This window comes from Mesoplodon bidens, assembly GCF_964165515.1.
Source record: "Mesoplodon bidens genome assembly, chromosome: X".
Taxonomy (NCBI): Eukaryota; Metazoa; Chordata; class Mammalia; order Artiodactyla; family Ziphiidae; genus Mesoplodon; species Mesoplodon bidens.
Window position 1 is genome coordinate 125394126 of NC_138163.1, and position 21440 is coordinate 125415565.

Below are 21440 nucleotides of genomic sequence, written 5' to 3' on the forward strand. Positions count from 1 at the left end.
TGCGCGGGCTTCTCATTGCGGTGGCTTCTCGTTGCGGAGCACGGGCTCTAGGCGCGCTGGCTTCAGTAGTTGTGGCTCGCGGGCTTCAGTAGTTGTGGCTCGCAGGCTCTAGAGCGCAGGCTCAGTAGTTGAGGCACACGGGCTTAGTTGCTCCACGGCATGCGGGATCTTCCGGCCCAGGGCTCCAACCCGTGTCCCCTGCACTGGCAGGCAGATTCTTAACCAGTGCGCCACCAGGGAAGCCCCTGGAGTCAGTCTTCAAGAGGTGGTTTTTCTCATGAGGCAGTTCGTCAGTCTTTTTGATTTATGCTTCAGTCAACACATTTTTATTAACTATCTGTGCTGCCTGTAGTATGGGGTTCAGTTCAACCTACTGATATGTGTGCTGGTTTCTGGGGTGTTTAAGGCTTCCCATTAGTAGTTTATTCCTGAAATTTTCAAGGTTATAGTTAAGAAAATCAATACGAATGTAGAACAAGTAGTCCTCTTATTTCAATGGCAAATTCAGAGAGTCAATGTTTTGGTCATAATCCTCTAAACAAAATTTGAGTGGAACTGTGAATTATTTCTGACTTATGTGATATTAACTTTGGGCCTTTTTTGTTATGATTATGTTGATATAAAGATATTTTTATGAGAGATTGTTTTCTGGGTCACACAGGTAACATACTGGTTAGGCTTGAGAGAGAAAATGAATTACTGGTATAAACTGAAATCAGTATGGGCTCTGGATAGTGGGTAGTTTTTAATGCTAAGTAACTTTACTTCTATGACCAAGAAGTTTAGGCTGTAACAAGATATAAACTGATAATTTAGAGCACTTTCTTTTTTCAAAACGTTTCAGAAATCTCTCTGAGCTAAAAAGTAACAAGGGTTATGATGGTCAGCTATAAGCCAGATGTGACTCTCATTTTCTTTTGGGTTTGTTCCTTTTTAGCTGCCTGCCTGTTCCTCCCAGATGCTTCCTATCGCCCCTCTTCCTGCCCCTGTTCCCTTTGCTGTTGGTGTCTGTTTCCGCATCAGTGAAATGGTCAGGGTAATCCTGCACTCTCTCACTGAGAAATAATTGATGATAGTAAAGTGCCTTGAGAAGGCTGAGTAAATGCCAAATTTTTTGAATGAAAATGACATAGCCCCTTTTTCCACTTAAGGAAGATCCAAATCCCAATTTTAGTTTGAGCTCTTGGAGGGTGGGGAGAGAGGGAGGGAGGAGGAAAACTACACTTGAATATTTTACGGCCCCTCTGTTTGGGTTAATAGAAATGACTGTTGGAACTTTGGTAACTGGAACACTGGAGGATGCAAAGGATCCTCTGCTATTTTAGTTATTAGTCACCTCTAGTTTTTTTTTTTTTTTCTTTTTTTGCCAGGTTACTCTGCTGCTTTTTTTCCCTTTAGGCCAGGTCAATTTTCATTCCAATTGTGAATGGAAATCTGAGATCATGTTCTCTATTAGGTCACCTCCCTGGGCGTCTCATTGTCTCCTCCTAGTAATATTCCTGGTTTTTAGGATATATAAGATATGAACAAAGTGAACTCTGCTAGCCATCAGCGTTAGAGCCATGAGGCTATGGTATGAATATTGGTCTGCCATTGCCAGATATTTTGTAGTTTGGAGTGAGCAAATCAAGTGCCCTTAAGAATTTAAGGAACATCATTAGTGTCTGAAAATTACTACATAATATCTTAGAATTTGAAGTGACTGATGATTTCAGGAACCAAAGACATGGAGATTTTGAAAATGGCAAATGTTGGTCATTTTGAAAGAAAAAGTTTACCCTTCCTTGGCTTGGAGTCATTTTTTGTTTTTGGCTGTGTTGGGTCTTAGTTGCTGAGCGCGGGCTTTCTCTAGTTGCCGGCGGTTTCTCATTGCGGTGGCTTCTCTTGTTGCGGAGCACGGGCTCTAGGGCGCGCGGGCTCCAGTAATTGTGGCTCATGGGCTTGGTTGCTCCGCGGCATGTGGGATTTTCCCGGACCAGGGCTCGAACCCGTGTCCCCTGCATTGGCAGGCAGATTCTTAACCACTGCGCCACCAGGGAAGTCCCGTCTTGGAGTCTTAATCTTTTTTTTTTTTTTTTTTTTGCGATATGCGGACCTCTCACTGTTGTGGCCTCTCCCGTTGCGGAGCACAGGCTCTGGACACGCAGGCCCAGCAGCCATGGCTCACGGGCCCAGCCGCTCCGCGGCATGTGGGATCTTCCTGGACCGGGGCACGAACGTGTGTCCCCTGCATTGGCAGGCGGACTCTCAACCACTGCGCCACCAGGGAAGCCCAGGAGTCTTAATCTTTATAATCCTTTCGTCTTGGGGAAATAAATAAGAGAAACCACTGCTCTTAGATTAAAATAGGTTGGTATAATTTAGTGATAAGTTTTCCAGGCTCTAACTAATTTGAGCTTTGGTTACTCTAAGAGTAGAAATGACTTTACTGTAGCAACAACATCTCATTTTTTAAAAGATATCAGAGGTGACCATTCTTAAAGCACGATAACTTTAGAAAATTTCAGAAACCATCTAAGATTTGAAATATGCATATGTTGTTTGGTTTTCATGAGTAAGGCGTTTTTGCTTATTTTTATTTTGTCTTTACGTTGTCTAATAAGTAAACCTTGGCTACCTTAGAAATAATAATACTTGTGCTTTTTATGCTAAATGATTTCTACTAAACATATATTCCTAAACCTTTCTCTTACTTTCATTTTTTAGGCATGTGATGGAAAGATTTTAGCATAAGAAATGAGAATATCTTACTGTGTTAACAGTGAAAGATTTGAGGCTCCTACTCATCTGACATAGACTAGGTGAATTCATTATTTAACCAAGGAGTTAAAAAAAAAAAGATAAGCTTTGTATGAGTAATGAGCTGGGAAACATTTGAAGGTAGAGAGCATTTGACTACCTACTACTTGTGACCTGTGTTTATGGCTGTGGCTCTGCCCCTTCCTAAGTTTATAGGAGCAAATTGTTGTAAGAGCGGAAAGAGAGTACCCACCTTTTGTGGTAACATGCCATTGTAAACTTCAGGAGGGGCAGATATATTGCAATTTTAGGGCATATCTTGAGGATGCTTTCTTTTCTCAGGGGAAAGTTGGTGGAACTCTCTTTGCTTTTTGGGTTTAGAATACATATTTGATTTTTCTCGACCTCTGTTTCTCATAAGGATTAACTGGTGTTGAATTCCAGACAAACAGCTCCGTTTGCTTGGTATGTACCTTGTAACCTTGACATAGTCTTTTAAGCAAATGTATTGACAAACTTCTTTTAGTTTTAAATTAAGCAGTGAATGAATCACATGTTTATCTTCTGCAGTTCTCTTGCCTCTCTGAATACAGTTGTAAACTTGTGCCCTTTGCTGTGAAACTGCCTTTTTTTTTCTTTTGAAAGATGTTAAGTATCATTTGGAGTGTTTTCCAGTATACTTTAAAGTTATTTGAAAAGTAATGTTCATTATTCTCTTTATTTTTTATTAATTTGGTAGAGTTTCATAAATCTGTTCAAATGAACTACATTGTCTTTGATGGTTACTAAAAGAATTAAACTATAGTACTCAATAATTTAAATACCTTTGTATATTGCTTGGCTTTAGATTAGAAACTCTGATTTGAGATTTTTTGTGCTGAGGTTTTGAGAGGTTGTAGAAATGTTTAAATGGGTAATTTACTGACACCTGCCTCATGTTTTAAGCATTGTCAGGGATGTTTAGTTTTCTGGTCACTTCAGATTGTGGTTTATTGCATGCTTTTCTGTAATCTGTTGTCTAGCAGGGATTGTTGTTGTCATCATTTCCATTATTTCTTGTAGGGCCAGTGTTAGAAACCATAAATCTAGACTGCTGTGATAATAGGAACAGGCTGTAACCTGACCCAGTTCTTTTGTCAGAATGTTGCACTGAGAGCTGCCTGCGGTAAATTGACATGCCCTGCTATTAACTTCAGTCCTCTGCAAATGTCCTGGGCAACAGGTCTTTGGGCAATTAGCCTGTGGCTGTGCTTTAAAACCTTAGGAATTTACAACTATAAACTGGGATTTTGGCAACCCTTGACTTTTTTCATTTATCTGTTTTCTGAATGACTCACTTCTTAACTAAATGCATAGCATTCACATATATTGTTTTAAAATTGTAAGGGATTAATTATTTAACTTGGAGACTATAATTTATTTATTTATTTGGCTGCGTTGGGTCTTCATTGCTGTGCGCGGGGTTTCTCTGGTTGCGGCGAGTGGGGGCTACTCTTCATTGAGCTGTGCGGGCTTTTTATTGCAGGGGCTTCTCTTGTTGCAGAGCACGGGCTATAGGCGCGTGGGCTTCAGTAGTTGTGGCACGCGGGCTCAGTAGTTGTGGCATGCGGGCTCTAGAGTGCAGGCTCAGTAGTTGTGGTGCATGGGCTTAGTTGCTCCGCGGCATGTGGGATCTTTCAGGGCCAGGGCTCGAACCCGTGTCGCCTGCATTGGCAGGCGGATTCTTAACCACTGAGCCACCAGGGAAGCCCTGGAGACTATAATTTATTAGATAAATTAAAAATTCTTGAAAATAGTTGTTTTCTTCTTGGGTTTGCTTTAACACAGAAAAAGATTAATTTCTAAGTCGTTGGGGGTAGACTTTACTAAAGCATAATTAAAGTTGCTCCTCCAGAAAGCTTGATTTGATACATCCTCACTACTAAAAATGTTCATTCTTTTAAAAAAATATTTATTTGTTTATTTGGCTGCACTGGGTCTTAGTTGCAGTCTGCGGGATCTTTTAGTTGCAGCATGTAGGATCTAGTTCCCTGACCAGGGATCGAACCTGGGTCTCCTGCATTGGGAGCACAGAGTCTTAACCACTGGACCACCAGGGAAGTCCCTAAAAATGTTCATTCTTAATATTGACTATTCACAGTTCAGAGATGGGATCTTATTTTTCAAAGTAATTACAACATTAGAATTTAGATTTTTTCTGATTATATTTATAAATATATCAGAAAATGGGGAAATTTGAATACTAAGTAAATAGAGTAGATGCTTGTGAAATCTTAAAATGATGAATCATGTCCAATTCAACAAATTATGTATAGCTGTGCAATGGATATCCTACAGTTGTCCCTCTGTATCTGTGGGGTATTGGTTCCAGAACCCCCTCGGATACCAAAACCTATGGGTGCTCAAGTCCCTTATATAAAATGGCTTAGCACAATCGGCCCTCTGTATCCGTGGGTTCTACATCCATGGATACTGAGAGCCAACTGTATACACTTCTGTAAACCTGTTAAGATAATCATCTTACCAGGAGCAAATTTTTAGTTAGAAGAGCTAGCTTCTCTTTGTCAAAGGAAAACATATAGCTATAATATATTTCAATTAAGTCAAGTGCTTTTGCATTTAGGTATAAATGTGAAGTACTTCTTGAAATGAAAGTAATAAACTATTTTCAAGTCAAAATGAAAAACTTAAAGGTGTTATTTTATGCAGTTAATTTAGACTTCTCTATCGTTTTCTTGCATATTGACTGAGCAATAAAGAAGAACTTTTTTGTTTGTTTTTCAAATTTGAAAAGTGTCTTTATAACAAGATAGATTAAAAAAGAAAAAAGTTCTACCTGTGCTATTTCATCAATAGTTTTTGGTGAATTATGTGTGTGTATAACTTTAGTCACTTCTTTCAACCTTTTCTTTAAAACTACCAGCAGACATATATGTAAACCTCTTTTAGCCTTGAAACTTCTTATACTATTGATTATGCTCAAAGGGATGTAATGAAATATTTTTGCAGTTAAATTATTTTGTGTGTAGGGACTGTGTCTTTTCCCTTTTTTGTGAATATTGGTTTAAAACGCATGTTTTAGTTCAAACTGCTATGTAGTTGCAATTTATAAACTGAATTCTGGTACAGCATAGTATATCTAGTTGTTCTTCTCCCTGGAAAAATACCTGTAATAATAACACATTTGTACTGGGGCCTGTCTTTTTGAGACTTCAAACATCCTAGAAATCAAATTCAGAGTAAGAAAAATGAAGGTGTATCAGATGTTGGGAAGGAGGGAGATGTGGGGAGTGGGGGACTATCTCATATCTCACAGAACTTTCTCCTTGGCCCACTGATCTAGATTTGTGTGTAGACTAAGACAGCAGAGTAGACATTGCAGAAAAGAATGGAGAACAATGACAGCCAAAAGAAAACCTCACCAAAATTATTTTAAAAAACCACAATGTTCTGGGACTATATGGTTTATGTATAAGTATACTGTAGCACAACAGATTTACTCATTTAGCAAACATTTTGGAGGCTCTACTATGTGATAGACATGGTGGATAGACACTGCAGAATACAAAGGTGAACCAGACATGGTACTGCCCCCAAAAGCTTATCTAGTAGGGGAGATAAGGCATGCACACAAACACAAGAGAAGCAATTTTAGCATAATGGCTTAGCATTCATGGACCTAGGTTTTAATCTAGCTGGGTGATAATTGTACAGGTCTTTGAGCTTCAACATCTTTAACTTTCAAATGGCCATTAATAACAGTATTAACCCTACAGGCTTGTAATAGGCTTTAGATAAGAAAAATGACTATAAAGACCCTAGTAGGGCACCAGACATTTAGCAAGAGGTCAGTAAGTGACAGTTCTTAGTATTTATTATTTACCACTGCCAGCACCACCATCAGTAGACCCCAGGGACCATAATCTTTATTTTCTCCTGCCTTCAAGGATCCATTCTGTGCAGGGTGCATGGTGTGTATGTCTCCTTACTTCTCCCTTTCAAAGTGTGAACAGTGTATTGTATCCCTGTCTTTTGGTGCCTGACAAACTTAGGTCTGAATCATTTTTCTTTCACTACCAGCTTTCCGAGCTTCAAGAATCAACAGAACTTGGTAACTGATAAGATATTGGACAAAGGAGGAGGGGACTCAAAGATGACTTTTAATTCAGAAAAATTGGGAGTTTGTGATGTCTAGAATAGGAAGCAGAGGAAGAGGAGCTCACTTTGGAGGACAAAAGAGTTTGATTTTTTTGTTTTTCTGATTTTTGGCCGTGCTTCTCGGCTTGTGGGATCTTAGTTCCCCAACCAGGGATCGAATCCAGGCCCCCTGCAGTGGAAGCGTGGAGTCCTAACCACTGGACCACCACGTAATTCCTGAGTTTGATTTTTAAAAATATGTAGTATTTGAGGTGGTTGTGAGGCATTCAGACTGATGTTCATTTGGCTAGAGTAGAAATTTTGGAGAGAGATTGGGACTAGAGGTGCTGATATAGGAGTTATGCACATAGGGATATTGCATGAACCGTGGAATAGAACGAGATTCTAGACTCTAAAAATTTGTAGAATCTAGAGGAAGAGACTGAGTGACTACAGAAGATCAACAGCTGGGACAGAAGGAGGAAGTAGACACAAAGAGATAATAGAGGTAGGACCACCAGGTCCTACCTACATATGAGGCTCAGAGAGGAGCGCGGTGTCTTAGGATGAGGGTTGATGGATCTATCACAGAGGGTTCCTGAAATGTCAAGGGGAAGTAAGACTGAAACACTGTAATTGGGTTTGTTGTCTGGGGGGTAACTGGAGCCTTGGAAAGCAGTTATAGAAGTGGGGAGGTAGAGGCCAGATTGCAGAAAGTGAGGTAGCCCAGCAACTCTTTGTGTTATGGGTGTTATTATATTTATTACCAAAAACCCTGGTCATCAGGAAACGGTTAGTCTGGTAAATGTATAATATAGTTGAGAATTTTTCTACACTGATAAAAAATTCAATGTTGTCTCAATTTAAGGTCACTTTACTCTTTCAAAAAATGTGGATTTTAATGTCTGTCAAATGGGAGGTTGAGTGAACAAGTGAATAATGAATGCTTAAATTTGGACTTTATTCTCACCTATGGGACTTCTGTCTGGCACATATGGCAGCAAACCTTGCTGTTGGTGAGGGAACAAATTTATTTTTTTCAGCTTAGCATCTGTATTTTGTTTATTTTTATATTCTCTCAGGTTGAGATTCTGTAATTCCATCCATTTTATAACATCTGACTAATGGCCTAAAGTCGAAAAGGGCCCTGGGAAATTTCTTGCTAGTTCCTGCCCTTGTCAAAATGTTGCCCCTGGTTGACTCTTCAGGTAGTGGTCTCTAATTAGAGACTCAAGGTGTATTACCTCATCTTCAAAACAAAACGCAATGGAAAGGCAAAAAGAAAAAAAAGCAAACAAATAATGGAAGAGTCCTGTAATCTTAGAATTATGGACCCATTAACTTGCTAAATAGTCCTTTAAAACTGTCTTTCTCAAAAAAAAATTGTAGAATTTTCTCCAGAATCAGATAAGAGCAATAGGAGTTTTAGGTTTAATAATTCCACTTTAATCAGTGTTTTACATTGTTTAATCATACTGAGAAAATGGTTTAAAACAATGCAAGACTTTCAAAGCATTTATTGATCTGTTATCAGCCCTTAATTCTGTTATAAGATACAATCTGCAAAACAAATGGTTTTGTAAAAGACCCCAGTCTATCTGTCCTTGTTCAAAGCCTGCTGGATACAACTACTAGATTTAGTGTAACTGTGGTCTTGTGGTAAAGGAAATAAATGTCAATGTCAGACACTATAACCTACTACTTTTTTGGGGCTTATACTTGAATTTTTGGGTTTATTTTTAAAAATATTTTTGAGCACAGTGGATGTGCCAAGAGGTGTTATGTGATTCAAACACACAGTACCAGGTAATCTTTATTATTATTATTATTTAAAAATATTTATTTATTTATTTGGCTGCGTCAGGTCTTCGTTCAGGCTTGTGGGATCTTCGTTGCGGTGTCCTGGGATCTAGTTTCCTGATCTAACCCAGGCCGCCTGCATTGGGAGCGTGGAGTTTTAACTGCTGGACCACCAGGGAAGTCCCTGGATTTTTTTTTTTTTTTTTTAATGCAGCGAAGTTGCTCCTTATGTACATTTAGTGAAACAACTTCCCTTAGTGCTGGCAAAAATAAAACAAAGCTTTTAATTTTTCTCTCCGATGTAACATGGAGAACTACTTTGGGGGTCTTACTTGAGTTTTTCTTAAAGTGCTGAGGCAGTTCAAAGTATATTGAGAGCAAAGCTAAGCTTTTCTGTAGTTTCTTCTGCAGACCACCATTGTGGAAATGAGGTATATCTTTATTTCTAAAAGAAGGTCAGGCTCCTAATATTTTCCAGAAAGATAATAGCTGTGCTGTCTGTGTGTCTGGTATGTGAGTCTTAACTCCACAGTATATCTTTATTTGAGGCATTCTGAGGATTCACCTATGAATTGATGCTATCCAGGGTTTACCAACAGATTGTGGTGTAGTCCTTTAACTCCTATAATCTCTGTCCTTCTACTGCGACTGAAAGACATAGGTGAATTACATTGTAATGCTGGGGCATTATAACAGGGACAATGCAACTTTTATTTTTTCTCAAATTATAGTTAAAGATACTTCCTATTAAATTAGCCAATATTCCTTTACATCAGAATCTGTACAAATTTCTCCTAGTATTCAGTCCTAGGAAAATGTCTGTCTTTCCCATTCAATTTGTATGTGCTTTTTTTTTTTGTGGCTGCATTGGGTCTTCGTTGCTGCGCGCGGGCTTTCTCTAGTTGCGGCGAGGGGGGGCTACTCTTCGTTGCGGTGTGTGGGCTTCTCATTGCGGTGGCTTCTCTTGTTGTGAATCGCAGGCTCTAGGCATGTGGGCTTCAGTAGTTGTGGCTCGCGGGCGTAGTTGCTGTGTGGCATGTGGGATCTCCCCAGACCAGGGCTTGAACCCGTGTCCCCTGTATTAGCACTGTACCACCAGGGAAGCCCACAAAGACCATTTTAGTTCACAAAGAACCTAAAGCTATTTCCAGTACTCACCGACCCTAAAGGAAATAATATATTCATGAATAATTATACCTCAGAGTCATCCAACATGGGGTGACAGCAAGTTTTTTTTGGCTTTAGCTAGAATATATAGGCTTTCGGATAATGCTGGTTGGGGATGGTGGCTGCTTTCTTTGGTAATTATATGTCTGGGCATTACATATATATATATATATTTATTACTGCTTAATTTAAGAGTGCCTTAAACTTAGCATTTGTTTCTTTAAACAGCACCTTTTTAGTTTATACTTTGGAAGAGAATAAGTAATGCTCAGGAATCAAAGTAGGAATGTAGTTCCACTTTATAACGTAATTAATGTTGTGTTAATGCTAAAACTCACTCATCTTGGGGTATTTTAATTAGGACAGATGGGATGGGATAGAAAACAGTCTTTGAGCTTCCAGTTGTTCAGGATACTGTGCTAGATGCTGTACCTACACTATCTCATTTAATTTCATGACTACATTTAATTTCATGACCACACTATGAAGTGTAGATGGTATTAGCTTTAATTTACACGTGGGAAAACCCAAGACTCAGGGAGATGAAGTAATTTGTAACGGCTTTAAGCACTAGAAATAATATTTCTGTGTAACTGTTATGGCTACCAGTAACCATCACAGTAACCATATAATTTGTTAAAACTTATGTGATAAGCCAGGATTGCATATACAGAGCTTCTTAATAATATAACAACATTTAGGGATTATTTAAAAAAAAAACTGTCAGGGTACATCCCCCCCACAAATGAAAATAACTTTCTCTGATTATTTAATATATACCATTGTAAAGAATTCAAATCATACATAAAAATATAAGGAAGAAAATAAAGGTCACCTAAAATCTCACCACCCTGTGATGCAGAAAAGGAGGATCACCAAAATATTTTTGTATTACTTTATACAAGCTTGTGCAAAATTTTATACAAATAGAATTATATCACACAAAATATATTTATAATGCCCTCTCCCACACACACCCCATCATCTTTACCCTCCCAGGTAAGCCTTATTAACAACCTAGTATATGTCCTATGTTTCTCTCCATGCTTAAATAATCTTTTACTCATATAATCCTGTAGAGACCTATATATACATTTAGAGTGAGATTTTAGTTACTAACAGAACCTTTGAGTACTTTTTTTTTTTTTTTTCCGGTACGAGGGCCTCTCACTGCTGTGGCCTCTCCCGTTGTGGAGCACAGGCTCCGGACACGCAGGCTCAGCGGCCATGGCTCATGGGCCCAGCCGCTCTGCGGCATGTGGGATCTTCCCGGACTGGGGCACGAACCCGCGTCCCCTGCATCGGCAGGTGGACTCTCAACCACTGCGCCACCAGGGGAGCCCTGAGTACTTTTTTTTAAGTGCAAGGCTTTGTGCTAGCTGTGAGAGAGCTACAGGGAAGAGTAATTCTCAACCACTTTACAGTCTGTGAGGAGAGGTGAGCAGGTAAACAACTCCTATTATGTAAGACTTGCTTCCATATCTGCTCCACAGCCTGGGAGCCCTGCAGGGGAGCTCCCAGAGGGCAGAGGCCTTGTCTTGTTGATTCTTATGGGCATAAACCCTTGACACATGGGATTATGCCCACATGTCTGTAAATAAATGTCTGTAAATAAAAGTCATGTGTTCAAGTAAAACAAAAAAGATTATTCTCTTTGCAGGTTTAAATGGATTAGCTTTTGTAGTTTGAGAGCCCAGTAGAGAAACAGTTGGTGTATTTACTTTGTTTCTTTGGAATGGAATTACCCATTTTCCCATCAGAGAGTTTGACTGGGCATTTTTCTAACAAGGAGGATGTTGTAATATTTTGCTGTACAGTTTTGTCTGTATAGTGCATGGCACTTTGAAGTTTAAGATAGTTTAAGTAGTGATACTTTTTAACACAGAACTCTTTATTTGCTCAAAAGTAAGTTTAAGCATTCACTTTGTACATTTGGTGCATAAATTGAATGAGAATTTACACATTTGCATATGCCAAGTATAGAACTTGGATAGTAGGAATATTGGAGAGAGTAGGAAATAAAATAAGTCTCCAGTGAAGTTTATGAATTTCAAAATATTTGAAAAGAAATATTGTTTTATTAAAGGTTGGTGAATATTCACTCAGGTGTTCAGTTTGAATCTACCTGTGCCTAGCGCTGTTCTAGGTGCTGTGGAATATATATAAAGGAAATAAAAACAGGGCAGGATCATATTCTCTTAAAGGGAAAACTACATTGGAATGATTGGTGCGGTGGAACATGGAAGCTACGTGGCTCAAGAGGGAAGACAGTAAAGGCTGTTTATAGTGAAAAAGAGTGCTTAGGGCAAATGATTTTGATTTTATCCTGACCCTGAAAGAATCCTTAAATTACCACAGTGGACACAAGCTCACTTTTGATGATGTCTTCCTAAAAACTCACTGCACTGTAACACCATAATGACTGAAAGGGAAGGCTTATTGAATCACTGACTCATTTCCTGAAGAGTTTGGGTTCTTTTTTTATGTTGAAGTCTTTTTTTTGACATGACTTCGGACTTCATAAGAGGATATGTCTGCTCAGTGGTGCTGAATGACTATGATAATTGAAAAGGAAACGTTTCCAAACTCTGAAAGAGTTGATTTTATCTAATATGGCTAATCTCAAACTAAAGGGGTCTGGAATTCTTCCTGTTTTTATCTAGGGATAAGTAGAATATTTTATTCTTTGGTCTGTGGTTCTACCTCTAAAGTAAGTCCTTTGGATTCCAAAACATTGGTTTTGAAGTTAAGAATATTTGCTTTGCATTTAACTCTAAGAAGATTCTATTTTAATAGGAATACTTGTTTTACATTACCCTCAGCAATGAATGAGAGTTCCAGTTCCTCATCTTCACCAACATTTGGTAGTGTCAGTCTTTTTAATTTTAGCCATTTATGTGGTGGTATATCATTGTGGCTTTAATTTGTGCTTCCCAGAATACTAATGATGTTGAACATCTTTTCACATGCTAGTTGGCCATTTATGTATCTTTTTTATCGAAGTGATTGTCCAAATCTTTTGCCAATTATGTTTTTATTGGGCTCTGTTTGCCTTTTTAAAATGAGTTGTCAGAGTAGTTTGTATATTCTGGGTACAGATCTCTTATCAGATATGTGTTTTGCAGATATTTTCTCCAATTCTGTAGCTTGTCCTTTTATTTTCTTAACAGTGTCATTTGAAGAGCAGTTGTTATTTTGAAGTCCAATTTATCAATTTTTTGTTTTATGTGTTGTGCTTTTCTGTGTCATATCTAAGAAATCATTGCCTAACTCAAAGTCACGAGATCTCTATGTTTTCCTCTAGAAATTTTATAGTTTTAGGCTTTACATTTACATTTATGATCTATCTCAAGGTAGTTTTTGTCTGTTGTGAGTTAAGTGTTGTTTTTCTTTTTTTTTTAATTGAAGTATAGTTGATTTACAATGCTGTGCCAATCTCTGCTGTACAGCACAGTGACTCCGTTATACACATACAGACATTCTTTTTTTTATATTCTTTTCCATTATGTTTTTTTTAAGATTTTTTTGATCTGGACCATTTTTATTTGTTTATTTATTTAAATTTATTTGGCTGCGTCAGGTCTTAGTTGCGGTGCTCAGGCTTCTCTAGTTGTGGCATGCGGGCTTAAGTTGCCCCACGGCATGTGGATCTTAGTTCCCCAACCAGGGATCAAACCCTCTTCCCTTGCATTGGAAGGCGGATTCTTAACCACTGGACCACCAGGGAAGTCCGTCCATTATGGTTTACCACAGGATATTGAATATAGTTCCCGTGCTAGTAGGACCCTGTTGTTTATCCATCCTATATAAATAGTTTACATTTGCTAATCCCACACTCGCAGTGTGGCTTTTTTTTTCTTTATTTTTTTTGGCTGCATCGGGTCTTAGATGTGGCATGTGGGATCTTCGTTGAGGCATGCGGGATCTTTTGTTGTGGCACGTAGGCTCTTTGTTGCAGTGCGTGGGCTTCTCTCTGGTTGTGGCATGCAGGTTTTCTCTCTCTAGTTGTGGCGCGTGGGCTCTGTAGTTTGTGGCATGCGGGCTCTCTCATTGAGGCGGGCGAGCTCAGTAGTTATGGCCACGGGCTTAGTTGCCCCACGGCATGTGGGATCTTAGTTCCCCGACCAGGGATCGAACCTACGTTCCTTGCATTGGAAGGTGGATTCTTTACCACTAGACCACCAGGGAAGTCCTCAGCATTTGTTATTTGAAGACTTTTTAATGATGGCCATTCTTTTTTTTCCCCACCCAGCTTTATTGAGGTATAATTGACTAATAAAATTGTAGTATATTTAAAGTGCACAAAGTAATAATTTGATATTCATATATAGTGTGAAAGGATTTCCACAATCAAGTTAATTAACATATCCATCACCTCACATATTTCCTTTTTTTTTTTTAAGAGTTCACATGTAAATAATACCATGTAGTGTTTGTCTTTGGCTCATTTCATTTAGTATAATGCTCTCCAGGTTCATTTGTATTGTCACAAATGGCAAGGTTTCCTTCTTTTATAAGGTTAAATAATATTCCATTGGACATATACACACCACATTTTCTTTATCTGTTTATCTGTCGTTGGACACTTAGGTGTTTCCATACCCTCACTACTGCAAATAATGCTGCAGTGAACATGGGAGTACAGTTACTTCTTTGAGATGATTTCGTTTCCAGTGATGCCATTCTGACCGGTGTGAGGTGGTACCTCATTGTAGGTTTTTTTTTTTTTTGTATGTAGATATGTTCCAGCACCATTTGTTGAAAAAATAAGCAAAAAACCAAAACCATCCTTGGTCCACTGAATTACCTTGGCGCTTTGTTGAAAATCTATTGACCGTATATAGGTGGACCTTTCAGGGCTCTCTGTTCTGTTCCATTGATCTATATGTCTGCCCTGATGCCAATACTACTCCATCTTGATTAAACAGTACCTTTGGATAAACAGAAAATTTAATCATGGTTAAATCCAGTTTCTCTTGTGATTAGAAATCTTCCAACTTGTGAACATGGTACATGGATTTCTTTATTTAGGTCTTCAGGAAAAGAGTATAAAAAAGAATGTATATGTGTGTATAATTGAGTCACTTCGCTGTAGAGCAGAAACTAACACAACATTGTAAATCAACTGTACTTCAATTAAAAAAAAGATAAAAAAAGATTTGGTTTTAATTATTTCTAAACATATATTTTCACCTTCTAGGATTTACAAAATCACTTACTCAACTAATGGGAGGAATTGATACCAGTTGAGATTCAGAACTCAGTTATGGGTTAGAGATTTTAGAGAAGGACATAGGAACCTGGGTATATCTTCTATGTGTGACTCATCCCTCAGTTTTTTTTTTTTTTTTTTTTTTTTTTTTTTTTGCGGTATGCGGGCCTCTCACTGTTGTGGCCTCTCCCGTTGCGGAGCACAGGCTCCGGATGCGCAGGCTCAGCGGCCATGGCTCACGGGCCCAGCCGCTCCGCGGCATATGGGATCCTCCCGGACCGGGGCACGAACCCGTATCCCCTGCATCGGCAGGCGGACTCTCAACCACTGCGCCACCAGGGAGGCCCCATCCCTCAGTTTTTTTGAACTGAATCCCTTTGTGTAGTAATGGGACTTAACTTTAATGTAATTCACAGCTTTTTACTTTCTGACTAGTGTTGGTTAAGTGCCTTTGTTCCCTACCTGGATTACAGCTTGTCTCCCTTTACTTTCTGCTTCGATTCAGCACCCTGTATATATTTCACTTTTTCTTTTGCTGCTATGGCTATAGTCCTTAATTGACAGCATCTTCCCAGTGGTATCAAATAGCCAATCCATTTAATTATTTCAGTCTGACTTTCAGAGGCGAAGTCTGGGAAGGAAAGGTAATGCTTTGCAAGTCATCTGTGTATGGGTGGCTCCTGAGAGACTTTAGAGGGAGATGAGAGCCCAGAAGAAACCTGAGCAACTCCAGCATTTCATAATCAAGTAGAGGAGGCAGGCTCTTCTTTAGTGTCCACTCATTTTGTACCTTCAGCCTGAAATTCCTCTCTCATTGAAATGCTCACCTTTAAAGTACCAGTTTACCTACCATTTCCTCTGAGAAGGCTTCTTTTATATTCCCAGTTCACAGTACCTCCTAACTTCCCAAAGAGCCCGTATTTTATCCTGCTTTGTTAGATAATTATTTATTTATTTATCTGATCTGATAATTAAATCTGATCTTTTTTTCTATGAGTTTGTTTCTTTCTTTGTTTTTAAAGTGTAATTGACCTACAACACTATGTTAGTTCCTGTTATACAACATAGTGATTACATATTTCTGTACATTTCAAAATGAGTACCACGATAAGTCTAGTTACAATCATGATCTGTTACCATACAAAGATATTACATAATTATTGACTGTATTCCCCACACTATACATTTCATACCTCTGACTCATTTTTTGCAACTGAAAGTTTGTACCTCTTAATCTCCCTCACCTTTCTTTCTTCTTCCCAACCCCTTCCCCTCTGGCAACCACCTGTTTGTTTTCTGTATCTACGACTGTTTTTGTTTTGTTATGTTTGTTCATTTGTTTTGTTTTTTTAGATTCCACATATAAGAAATCATACAGTATTTGTCTTTGTCTGACTTACTTCACTTAGCATAATACCCTCTAGGTCCATCCATGTTGTTTGCAAATGGCAAGATTTTATTTTATTTTTTTATGGCTGAGTAATACTTCATTGTATATATATATCACATCTTCTTTATCCATGCATCTGTTTATGGATGCTTGGGTTGCTTCCATATCTTGGCTGTTGTAAATAATGCTGCATTGAATGTAGGGGTGCATATATATTTTTGATTAGTGTTTTTGTTTTCTTTAGATAAATACCCAGGAGTCGGGTTGCTGGATCGTACAGTAGTTCTATTTTTAATTTTTTGAGGAGTCTCCATTACTGTTTTCCATAGTGGCTGCACCAATTTGCATTCTCAACAACAGTGCACGAGGGCTCCCTTTTCTCCACACCCTCACCAACACTTGTTATTTGTTTTTTTTTTTTTTTTTTTTGTGGTACGCGGGCCTCTCACTGTTGTGGCCTCTCCCGTTGCGGAGCACAGGCTCCGGACGTGCAGGCTCAGCGGCCATGACTCATGGGCCCAGCCGCTCCGTGGTATGTGGGATCTTCCCGGACCGGGACACGAACCCGTGTTCCCTGCATCGGCAGGCGGACTCTCAACCACTGCGCCAACAGGGAAGCCCTATTTGTTGTCTTTTTGATAATAGCCATTCTGACAGGTGTGAGGTGGTATGTCATTGAAGTTTTGATTTGCATTTCCCTGATGACTAGTGTTGTTGAACATCTTTTCATGTGCCTATTGGCCATTTGTATATCTTCTTTGGAAAAGTGTCTGTTCACATCCTCTGCCCATTTTTTAATCAGGTTGTTTGTTTTTTTGATGTTGAGTTGTATGAGATATTTATATATTTTGGATATCAACCCCTTATTGGATATATTATTTGCAAATATCTTTTACCATTCAGTAGGTTGCTTTTTCATTTCGTTGATAGTTTCCTTCACTGTGCAAAAGCTTTTTAGTTTGTTGTAGTCCCATTATAGCTGATTTGTAATAATACCACCATTCAGAAATGTATTACGTTAAAAGGAGGTAGTAATTGATTTTTCACCTTGTAGGAAAGAACACCAGAGAGGGATACCATGGGGCGAACAGTGAATGAAGGTAAGATTTACTTGTCTAAAGATGATAAATATTTTCAGTTATTCATTGGGAATGATTATCTTTTGGTAGATTGAATGTTTGGGGAAAAAAAGCCTTTTTAAAAGTAAAGTTATAGAAGACGTTAGGTACTTAGAATTGGAATTTTAGAACTGAATAGCTATTAAAGGTAATCTTGTCTTCCCTTCTTAGTTTTATAAATGAGAAAGCTGACACTGAGGGAGGTTAAGTGAACAGGTCATATAACAATCTGTGACAGCCAAGATCACAGTCCAGATTTTCTTACTCTAATATGGGTGATTTAAAAAATGCTTCATCCTGTCCTGCTCTAGTGAGAAGTTTGCTCACTGTCCCATGAATATGCCACACTCATTTGCACTCTCTGTTTTGAGTTGTATTTTCTTTCCCGTTAATACATTCTTCATACCTTTGTTGTTCTAAATCCTGTTCTTCCTTCAAGACCCAGTTTAAGTCTTCTGTCTCTCATGACTTTTTCTCTGGCTGCATGCTGAATGTTGTGCTCTGCTATTTCCATTTTTGTCAAGTGTATTAGTTTAGTATAGTCTCTGTACCTAGATTCTTAGCTTCCCTAGAGCAGGAACCAGGCCTTTATAATTTCACTTTCTTTCCTATTAGAAAATCTTACTGTAGAACTATTTAGTAAATATAAATGTGTACTGTCTTCATACTAGCCAAATTATTTAAATAGAGAGCAGCCCATACATCCCTTTCAAGTGTTCACGTATCTTGAAGAGTCACTCAGTCATAACTGGAAAGTAGATCTGTTACCTTAAATGGTATACCTGGCATCATTCATAGATTCTTTTTTAAGAAGCTTGTCACTTGACAATTCAAGCATCAGTAAGGGTAAAACAGCAATAGATGGAAACACATCAAGTGTGGTTAAATTCGTTAGTTCATAATGATACTAAAAAACAAAACAAAATTTATTTGTCGTCTGTGGAGGATGCTAGGGCTACAACTCTTTTTTTTTTTTTTAATTTTTAAAATTTTTTGGCCGCACGGCATGTGGGATCTTAGTTCGCCAACCAGGATCGAATCCATGCCCCCTATATTAGAAGCACAGAGTCTTAACCACTGGACCGCCAGGGAAGTCCCACAGATACAATTCATTATCTTGAAAACTAGAAAATAAAGGAAAAGAACAAAGTGTTGATTGTGACTTCCCTTTGTGAGCTCTACCTCAAGGTAACTGAATGGTTGAAGAGGGGAGGTTTCTCTCTATAGAAGTTTTCTGGCTAATAAAGACAGGATGATAATACCTCCATTTTTCAGCCACTAATGAACTAATGGATCTAGGCAATAATCATCCATGATGGCTCATATCACAAAAAGAGAGAGAACTAGGTATATTAGGAACGCCTTGTGAGAAGTACCTATGAAGTCATCTTCTCTCCTCCTCCCAAAAAAGCCAAACCTGAATCTGGTTAAGCTCTTCTGGCTCGAAATAGCAGTACGAATTTAGAGAAAATATAAGGACCAGAAGAACTCAGCATCATGAGGAAATAGTCAGCAAACTCCAGACTGGAAAAATCTGAACTGGTATCATTGGCAAAAAAATTGCTAGGGGAAGGGGGAAAAAGAAGGAGGAGGAGGAGGAGGAGTCTATAGATCAAAAGAAATTTAAGAAATGTATCTGCCATTGCTCTGTATGGACTTTATTTGGGTCCTGATTGAAACAGACACATTTAAAATATTCAGGACAATGGGGAAAATGAGAATACTGACCACTTATTTGATAATATTAAATAATTTTGGTTAATTTTTCAGCATAATAATAGTATTATGATTAATTTTTAAATGAGTCATTTAAGAAATATATACTGTAATAAATGTGGATGAAATACATCTTAGACTTGTTGAAGTCCCAAGGTCCAGTACTGTTTGAGTTCCTCAGCCTAGCACAGAGAAAAACTTTGCCTAGTCCATTGAATTACATTGTATTCTAGCTTCCCTTTTTTTTTTTTTTTTTTTGTGGTACGCGGGCCTCTCACTGTTGTGGCCTCTCCCGTTGTGGAGCACAGGCTCCGGACGCGCAGACTCAGCGGCCATGGCTCATGGGCCCAGCCACTCTGCGGCATGTGGGATCTTCCCGGACCGGGACACGAACCCGTGTCCCCTGCATCGGCAGGCGGACTCTCAACCACTGCGCCACCAGGGAAGCCCCCCTTTTGTTTTAAATTCTCAAAAGCATGCACTTTATTTCTGAGGCACATTAATCTGAACATTGTAATGATCAACTCAGCTCATTTTGGTTTGTTCGTTCATTCATTTAACAAATGCTCAAGGGTGTTCTGTATGCCAGGTCCTTTTCTAGGCACTGAGGATACAGCAGTGAACAAAGGAGACAAAATAAAATTTAAAAATTCCTGATCTTTTGGAGCTTACGTTTGAGTGAGTGAAGTGAGACATACAATAAACAAACAAGCAAATTATAAGGTACATTATGGGCTTCCCTGGTGGCGCAGTGGTTGGGAGTCCGCCTGCCAATGCAGGGGACACGGGTTCGAGCCCAGCTCTGGGAAGATCCCACATGCCACGGAGCGGCAAAGCCCGTGTGCCACAGCTGCTGAGCCTGCACTCTAGAGCCCTCCAACCACAACTGCTGAGCCCATGTACCACAACTACTGAGGCCCATGTACCTAGGGCCCGTGCTCCGCAGCAGGGGAGGCCACCACAGTGAGAGTCCCGCGCACCGCAACGAGGAGTGGCCCCCGCTCGCTGCAACTGGAGAGAAGCCTGCGCACAGCAACAAAAGACCCAACTCAGCCAAAAATAAAAATAAATAGATAGATAAATAAATAAATAAAATTTAAGAAAAGGTACCTTATATATTGGAAAGTGAAGTCCTATGCAGAAAATGCAGATATTAATTATAAAATTAAAACTGGCTTCTATTAGAAAATAGTTTTAGTTTATGGTTTTTATAAGTACTCTTTCAAACTGTTGCTCTAGCCTTCTGTTATTTCTCACTATTTTCTTTCTTTTTTTTTTTAAGAGTCAATGGATGCAAAGAAGGAGAATCAAGAGAAAGCTCCTCAGTCAGGCACATCCTCTGTGCAAAACGGTAGGTTTTAAATTAGTTCAGTACAACATATTTTTTTCTTCCTCACTCAGTGTTGATATAAACTCCTCTCTTACTGCTTTTGATATAATCTCTGTATAGTAAGCTCCTGTAAATATAAAACTTAAGCAATAGGAAAGGTCAAAAAGATAGTATTTAATTTTGGAAATTTTACTTTGGTTTCACGGAGAGAGGGATTAAGTTAAAAGATAACCCTGTATTTCAGTGCAAATGTTGCCAAATTAAAGATATATAGTTACTAATTACCATGAATTACCAATTTAAAATAATTTGATTATTGATAAAAACGCTTCTAACACTAGAGTCAATGTGAAAGTCCTTTTTTGATGGTCAAAAGACAGTCCAGTGGATTAAAGCTTAGGCATTGAGGGGGGTCTGACAGACCTGTTCTAGAATCTTGGCCTCATTCTTTACTGGCCTTGTGACCTTGGGCAAATTACTCAACATTCTTAGTCTCCTTTTTCTCCTGTGTAGCACAGGGATAATACTACTTACCTCGTGGAACTATTAGAATTAAAGAAAATGAGTGTAAAGCACCTAATATAATGCCTAGGCTTATAGTAAATGTTCAGTAAATGTTAACTTTATTTGTGAAGTCTGAGTTATTAATTCATGTTTTAAGTTTTTTTATTGTGAACAGCATGTATATAGCACTACATCAGAGACTCAGGAGATAGAATCTGACCCATTGCACCTGCTCTTAAGGAAAATGAGAAAGTAAGTCATACATAGACAAAAGGCTGAATTAAAAAAAATACTACAGCAAACTTACTGTGTTTACCAGAGATTTCC

General features: G+C 38.7%; 1 protein-coding gene across 5 annotated transcripts in view; it reads left to right on the forward strand.

Moving 5' to 3' along the window:
- LOC308609219 (sex comb on midleg-like protein 2) overlaps positions 1–21440 on the forward strand; it is a 142793-nt gene that overhangs the window by 14589 nt on the left and 106764 nt on the right. For all 5 annotated transcript variants that reach the window (XM_081222842.1, XM_081222839.1, XM_081222838.1 and 2 more), the window contains exons 2-3: positions 17500–17545; positions 20562–20630. In XM_081222842.1, the coding sequence (XP_081078968.1) occupies positions 17524–17545; positions 20562–20630 (91 nt within the window). In that variant the 5' untranslated portion in view covers positions 17500–17523. The remainder of the gene's footprint in view (positions 1–17499; positions 17546–20561; positions 20631–21440) is intronic.